Source organism: Zonotrichia leucophrys, chromosome 18, assembly GCF_028769735.1.
Source record: "Zonotrichia leucophrys gambelii isolate GWCS_2022_RI chromosome 18, RI_Zleu_2.0, whole genome shotgun sequence".
Classification (NCBI taxonomy): Eukaryota; Metazoa; Chordata; class Aves; order Passeriformes; family Passerellidae; genus Zonotrichia; species Zonotrichia leucophrys.
Genome location: NC_088187.1, coordinates 237,072 through 244,946, shown reverse-complemented (window position 1 = coordinate 244,946; position 7,875 = coordinate 237,072). Strand labels below are relative to the sequence as shown.

Below are 7,875 nucleotides of genomic sequence, written 5' to 3'. Positions count from 1 at the left end.
TTTAGTTCCTTTAAAGTCACCAGGAGCGCAGCCCCTCATTGACACAGTCTGTGACCACATGGAAGGTGGAGAGAAACAAAATGAGAATCGGTACAAACAGTGACATGGTTTTATGGACAATATGAATACCTAAAATGAAGCAAAAAATGCCACCACAACCAAACCAACAAGAAATATCAAAGATGACTTTTATTACAAGTGGTTTGCAGGAAATGGCCAGCAGTTTAATGTTTGTGAAATCATCCAGTCATCAGTCTCCATACTGCAGCCTTGAGCTCCTGGTTCCTCAGGCTGTAGATGAGGGGGTTCAGGGCTGGGGGCACCACCGAGTACAGAACTGACAGGGCCAGATCCAGGGATGGGGAGGACATAGAGGGGGGCTTCAGGTAGGCAAGCATGACAGTGCTGAGGAACAAGGAGACCGCAGCCAGGTGAGGAAGGCAGGTGGAGAAGGCTTTGTGCTGTCCCTGCTTAGAGGGGATCCTCAGCACAGCCCTGAAGATCTGCACATAGGAGAAAACAATGAACACAAAACATCCAAATAGTAAAGAGACGGAAAACACAAGGAGCCCAAATTCCCTGAGGCTGGAGTGTGAACAGGAGAGCTTGAGGATCGGGGGGATTTCACAGAAGAACTGGCCCAGGGTATTGCCATGGCACAGGGGCAGGGAAAATGTACTGGCTGTGTGCAGCAGAGCATTGAGAAAGGCACTGGCCCAGGCAGCTGCTGCCATGTGGGCACAAGCTCTGCTGCCCAGGAGGGTCCAGTAGTGCAGGGGTTTGCAGATGGACACATAGCGGTCGTAGCACATGATGGTCAGGAGGGAATACTCTGATCCAAGGAAGAAGATGAGTAGAAATAGCTGAGCAGCACATCCAGTGTAGGAGATGTTCCTGATGTCCCAGAGGGAATTGTGCATGGCTTTGGGGACAGTGGTGTAGATGGAGCCCAGGTCACTGAGGGCCAGGTTGAGCACGAAGAAGAACATGGGCGTGTGCAGGTGGTGGCCGCAGGCTATGGCGCTGATGATGAGGCCGTTGCCCAGGAGGGCAGCCAGGGAGATGCCCAGCAAGAGGCAGAAGTGCAGGAGCTGCAGCTGCCGCGTGTCTGCCAGTGCCAGCAGGAGGAAGTAGCTGATGGAGCTGTTGTTGGACATTTGCTGTCTCTGGCCATGGGTATCTGTTCATGCATAAAGGACAGGGAAGAGTTAGAGGAGATATCTGTAACCAAAATCCAAGCCATTCCCCATATACCATTGCGCGTGGGCGTATGCGGCCCTAGGTCCAGCTAGCTAGTGAGGGGCGAAGGCCAACGCCCCAGCACATCAGAAGGCAGCTTCCCTCGGCGTCTTGGCTTTGGGCTGGGCTGGCTGATAGCTCGGAGCAGCGCGCTGCTTGATGAATAAGGAGGTGACCACTTGCTGGAGGTAAACTGTCGGTTTATTACTGAAGCACCAACGGGGATGGGCACCACCAGCAAATGGCCCCGAACAGGGGGCGAGACAGGGTTTTAAGGGAAAAAGGGGGGAAAAGGTAGGGAAACCCAGCTAACCAATAATAATACATATTTGGAAGTGCTAAACATAATTAAGATAGCTAAATAACCAACTAATATAAAGCAAAGGAGGGGCCCCGGGGCGGCAGCCAACCATAACCCCCAGAGAGAAGAAGGTTCTCGAAACCTGGGAGGAGAAGGGGGTGATTGACTGGGCCCAGGGAGGAGACAACTTTCACTTATAAGGGAAACTAGGGGGGAGCAATTACATATCGGCAACTATGAATAGCGAGGTTACTATAGCAACTTAGCTGACAGGGTAGCAGTGGCGGGAAATACTGGGAAAGGGAGGAACCATTTACAGAAAACAGGGGGATACAATACAGAAAATGGGGGAGCAAACTAAAAAACTTAAGAACACACTACAGCATACCATCCTCTGTAACACACACAGACTTGCTTCTGTGTTTAAGTGTTCTGAGGTTTTCTTTTTCAGCTCCCCCCATGTCTCTCCTGGTATTCTTGGATATCAGAAACCCTCAACATTGTTTCTGCAATCAGGAAGAACAGCCAGTTCTGTGAGGCCAAGTGACGAGAGGAGAGTGAGGGGAGGTGGTCTGGCATGCTGACCTGTTCAGATTTTCTGTGGGCTTTAACCTTGCTCTGGTGGATTTCAATCAACTTCCCATGTTTTCCTCAAAAATGTCTCCAGGTATTGCTGAGAGCAGATGGATCCACCACAGCCAAGCTCCACATTTTTAGGCAAGGACACACTTTGCTTACTTCACCAACCCAGCTGCATTTTCAGTGTCACAACACCACTTCCTTTCCCCATCAATCTTATAACTCACAGATACTCTAGGACAGGTTTGCACCCTGGATTGAGGCTCCTAGCTTGGACTGAAATCTCAGGGAGACTTCCAAGTGTTCTTATGATGGCACTGGGTGAAGGGAGATGTAGCTCCTTCCCTGGCTGCACTGACAGCATTGCAGCCCAGTGCAGAACTGGGCCCGGGGCTGCAGAGCTGCCCCACGGCTCTGCTGCAGCTCTGCCTGCACAGGAGGGGCTGCATGCCTTGGAGCCCTGGCCCTGAGGGCAGAGGCTTGGCTGGGGCACAGGAGGGAGGGGGCTTGTTCAGAGGGAGGGGCTGCACTGGAAGGGATCCTGTGGGCATCTCTAAACTCTCCCTGCTACAGCAATTCTGGGTTTTGTTTTCTCTCCTTGCCTGCTCTTCTCTCTGCTTCCTGCAGATTTTCCTCCTGCAGGTGTTTCCCTGTGCCTGATCTCTCCATGCCAGCAATCACAGACCCCAAATCTCTGTGCCTTCTCCTTGGCCTGAGAGAACCCCACCTGTTTGCAGGGCACTGGCTGGGGGCAGGTTCTGTTTGCAGCTTGGAGAAAGGAAAGCTCAGCCTGAGCCTGATGGCTCCAGCAAAGGTGATGCTGGTGCTGTCCATGGGCAGAGTAGCTGAAAGCACATTAGGGATCTCCTGTGAACCTATTGATCACTAAAAGTAACACTTCAGATGTCTTAGGCACTTGACAAAATTCATAACTAATAATTCATACTACCTGGAATATTTAACCCTCTCTTCCCGTCACTCTCCAATAGTAGGAAACTGAATAAAAAGTCTTAGGAAATTTCCTCATTTTTATCAAAATCCTTGACTTGGAAATATTCTGTGACTAACCGAACCCCTCAGCCTGTCAGAGCTCCATGAGCATTTCGTCTTCACCACACCAGATATACTCAGAGTTGTACTCACAGAGTCTGCAGGCATAGGGATGTTCCAGCTTTAGGAGATCACTCCAGGAGCGGCAGCTGCATTGTCCTGCAGCCAGAGGTTCCTGTGCCAAGGGCTGGCAGTGATTCTGCCCCAGGCACTTCTCAGCACCTTCCCAGCCCTGACTGATAGAAGCTCTCTGTGCCTCTGTGCTGTGCCTGGGATGGCTGCAGGCAGTGCCCCAGCCCTGCTGGGCTGGGAGAAAAGCTGCTCATCAAGAGAATTGTGCTTTTGAAGGTTTGCTTGGTTACCAGGAGCTGTCTCTGTGCCAGGAGCCCAGCTCAGCAGCACAGACACAGCACAAGGACTTCAATGAACCTCTGGGGCTTTGTGCTCAGGCCCTGAACATCAGTCCCTGAGAGGAAGCTGAAGAAACCTCTCCAGAACTCCAGTCAGAATCCAACTCCAAAGTTTCTTGGACTTTTAATGGGTCCCACTGAGGTTCACGCCTGAGAAAGTATCCCCAGGCCTCAGGCAGAGCAGAGAACTGGAGGCAGTGATGGCAGCTGCGGACAAAGAGAAGCCAAGTCTTGGTGCCCTGGGGCACAGCAGGGTCTGTGCCACCAAGGGCTGTGAGGAGACACCTTGTCCTGAGGCCCTGGGGCCTCCTGGCACAGCCTCAGCCAGGCTGGGCACTATCAGCCCCCTGTCCCACCCTCAGCATTATCCCCTAGCCCACATCCCAGTGGCCTCAAGGATCTGCTGGAAGCAGTCCCTGGGGAGCCTTGCTCAGAAATGGCCCTGGGGGCTCCTGAATGCTCCCAGTGACTGCAGGTTTGTCAAAGGACTTTGGGTTTGACTTTTGCCTTGCAGTCTCTGAGAGGTTTGTGCCATCATGGCCTCCAATTATCTGCTTTAACAAGTCCCTTGAGAGCTTTGCATTGGCACTCAGTGGGGCTCATTAATACTTTGGGATACTCAAGGTTTTTAAGGTACTTTATGGATTTAAGAATACTTTTAGGTACTTTTAAGGATTTTCCTTCCCACACTTAGTCTCTGAGAGGTTTTTGTGCCATCCTGGCCTCCAGTTCTCTCCTCCAAGGTGTCCATGAAGACCCTGTGTAGGGTATCTTCCCCCTTTCTGTTTTACAACAAAGACAGAACTGAAAGAATTTTGTAAGACTTTCTAAAAGCATCCAAACAAATAGGGGACAATTAACAATGCAACAACAACCACTAAGAGAATTAATAGTCCTGTTTTAGCTAGACCTCATCCAACCCTTTTATCCCTTGGAATGGAAGAGTTTATTGAACCAGTCTTTGTTTTCCACTTGAAGCTTCTTGAACCCTTCCTTCAGAACCTGAATGCTCTTGTGGATTGACTCACTGTGGCTGGAGAGGTTCATGCAACACATGCCTTCAGAGTCTACACTGCCATGCCCAGTGCCCAGAGTAAAAACTCTATCATCACTGTTCTGCAAGGTGGCCTGTCTGATGGTCTCTATGTCTGAGAGCAGGCCACTCAATGCGAGGGAGGTTGCGTTGGTTTGCTTACTTAACAGGCACCCAAGATGGTCTAATTGTCCTAAAGCTTTAACTGCAGCCACCCAAGGTAGTCCAAATCGGGGGTGCTACCATCCAATACCTGGATTAAAGCTTTCAAAGCCATCTCTTTGATATCATCCAATACTTCTCTGGGGATACCTGCTGCTTGATCATTTGGTAGACTATGTTGACCTTCTCCAGCTGGATGACTGATTGTCAATTCCGCCCTCGCCTCATTATCAGCATAGTCTGCTATTAATTCATTAAGTAACCACTTCCATCCTGCTTCCCACAGGGTGTATTCTGTAGGTGACAACAACATGGTCATAATATATTTTAAATCATAGGGAGTTAAGACATGTGCTGTAAAAATGGCCCTCATTAGGCCATTAAAACAATGTAAGTCCTTCCTATAGTCTTTAGCTGCCCTACACATATCCTTGATTTCCTTGTAAACCAATGGCTGATAGCTGGGATTCTGCCCCCTTCTTTCATATGGGGGCAACGAGGAGTTTTGAGACTATTTGCCAGTCTCCTTCCTTCACTGGAGGCATGGCCCAGGGTGGAGAGGATGATTGACAGTGGGGGCATGACCCACAGTTTTTGAGGTGGAGTCTGGAGTTTCATTCAGAGTGGAAGAGAAGGTTATGGTAGCAGGAAGTGGAGGAGCCAAGACGGAGGGAGGATGGTTAAGATCACGAGCCACATTAGGGCTCCTTCCATCTTGAGTCTCCAGGGCATGATGCTCCAAGACAGCATGGCCATTGCCATCTTGGACCATAGTGGAAGGTCTGAGAAAGGCAGATTTGATGGGAGGTCCCAAGTTAGGAGTGACCAACGGATTGAGTTTTTAACACGTTGCTTGCTGGTGAAGGGTCTCAAGGATGGCATGGAAGATGGGGAGCATGTGGGGTGCAATGGGGTCCCTTTTGATCAAAAGGTGGTACAATTTAACTTCCACTTAGTGTCCAAATTCAGTGGTATGGATTTCGACAGCAGAGGTGTCTGTAAAATTTTTAATGATCCACCTCATGATATATTTTAATTCGTTCTTTGAAAATATTCTGTTATGATCAGTGAAAGTTAATTGAAAGCATCCTTATACGCTCCTTTCTACTGTGGACATCTGGCTGCCCACTTTTCTTTCTCTGCCTTATGGGGAAGAGCCACCAAAACACCCCAAATCAATTTTGGGACATGGGTATGTATTGTAAAAACACAGTGCAAAATGGGAAATAAGTGTCCTGCATTTCCCCAAACCCACCTGCAATCCTATACAGGTGAAACTGTTGTTGTCCCTGCCGATCCTAGGCAAGGTCCCTTGAAGAAATGATGAATCCCCTGGGCCCAGAACAATCCAAAATCCCGGGGAGCACTGGCCTATCCATCAGCTAACCCCAGGTGACATGACTGACACAGGGAGCCCTGAATGTCATGGTCCCTGTTCAGGTACCAAATGTCACAATGAAGGTGGCGGTGACAAACCTCTCTGGTTCCCTGACTTCAGGGCAAGGGTGGTGAAAATTAAAAGAAGTAGGATCAATGGAGTTGTTTAAAAGGAACTTTTAATAACAGGGTGAAAAACAATAAACATGGAGAAGTTGAGCACAGTACAAGGGGCAGTATCCAAAGACCTGAGACAAAGGGGAAGCAACAACATGTACACTCGGGGGTAGAACACTCTAGAACAATAACCATATAGGGGAAACAAGAAACCAATAGGGGAATGGAACTTGAACAACTTAGCATAACAAAACTAAAGGCTTATGGGGGACTTCTCAAGCTCTCTCTAAGTTAAACAAATTATTCCCAGGGCTTGAAACTCGCGTCCAGTTCTTCCAGGGTAAAATCTGACTGACTTGGAGTTACAGCTGGGCTAACTACCACACAGATGCTTTGCACTGACCCCTTGGGATCATGTGGCCCAACAGAGCCACAATGATGTCCTTGGCTCCACAAGGCTCTACAGTGTCACAATGGTCCCTTGGATCCATGGTGCTCTGCAGTGTCACAATGGCCCCTTCCTTCCACAGGACTGCCAAATGTCACATTGGTCTCCAAAACAAGGAAACCACAGAGCCCCCTGTTTTAGGAGCTGATGAACATCAACCACTAGAGGCCAAGGCAAGCCTGACCTGTCTGTCCTGGCAAGTTTGCTTGGAGCAACACTTGGATATTAGAAATTATGAATGCGTAGTTCTAATTTAAATCATTGGTGCCTGGAGGAGAGGGATAGGTTTTTTTTTTTTCATAAAAAGAAAACCACAGAGCCCTTTCCAGTGTTTGGAAAACGGGTGAGTGCTGCCCCTGCAGCCAGACTTGTCTGTCCTGGCAACTTCTGTCTGGGAGCAACCCTTGGATACACAAACATTTGGAGGTGGAATCCTAATTTTGGCCATCAATGCCTGGAAAAAATGGACAGTTCTTTTCCATAAAAAGAAGAGCCCAGAGCCCCAGGGTTTCAGGGGCAGATGGGAGTGGCCTTCCACATTCCAAGGTCAGCCAGACCATTCAGGTGACCCCTGGGAGGCCAAGGCAGCCACACCTATTTAATGTTCCCTTGGTTCCACAGGGCCCTGCAGTGTCACAATCGCTCCTTGCTTCCATGAGGCCTTGCAGTGGTTCTCTTGCTTCCATGATGCCCTCAGGTGTCATAATGGCCCCTTGATAACACAAGTCTTTAAGGATCTTATTGGTGTCCATGTTTCCACAAGGTCCCAGAGTGTCCTAATGGTCTATTGGTTCCATGAAGCCTCACTGTGTCCAATGGCGCCTTGGTTACATTGGGGCCCAGTAGTGCAACAATGATTCCCTTGGTTCCACAAGTTCCCATAGTGTCACAATGGCCCCTTTCCCTCCATGAGGCCCTACAGGGTCACAATGGTCTCCATGATTCAATGGGGCCTTGCAATGCCACAATGCTCTCCATGGATCCACAGTGCCCTGCAGGATCACAACGCCCCTTTGGCACCATGGGGCCCTGAAATGCAGCAATGGCCTCTTGGTTCCACAAAGCCCTGCTGCTTCACACGGGCCTTTTGGGACCATGTGGCCCAACAGAGCCACAATGATGTCCTTGGTTTCATGAGGTCCCACAGTGTCAAAATGGT

General features: G+C 49.5%; 1 protein-coding gene across 1 annotated transcript; it reads right to left on the bottom strand.

Moving 5' to 3' along the window:
* Positions 1-239: 239 nt before the first annotated feature.
* LOC135455547 (olfactory receptor 14A16-like) lies at positions 240-1,052 on the bottom strand (the record flags this gene model as incomplete). The annotated part of the gene is made up of 2 exons (XM_064728876.1): positions 240-585; positions 793-1,052. Coding segments are annotated over 2 exons (606 nt in total), but the record flags the coding sequence as incomplete, so codon positions are not given.
* Between the last annotated feature and the right edge of the window lie 6,823 nt (positions 1,053-7,875).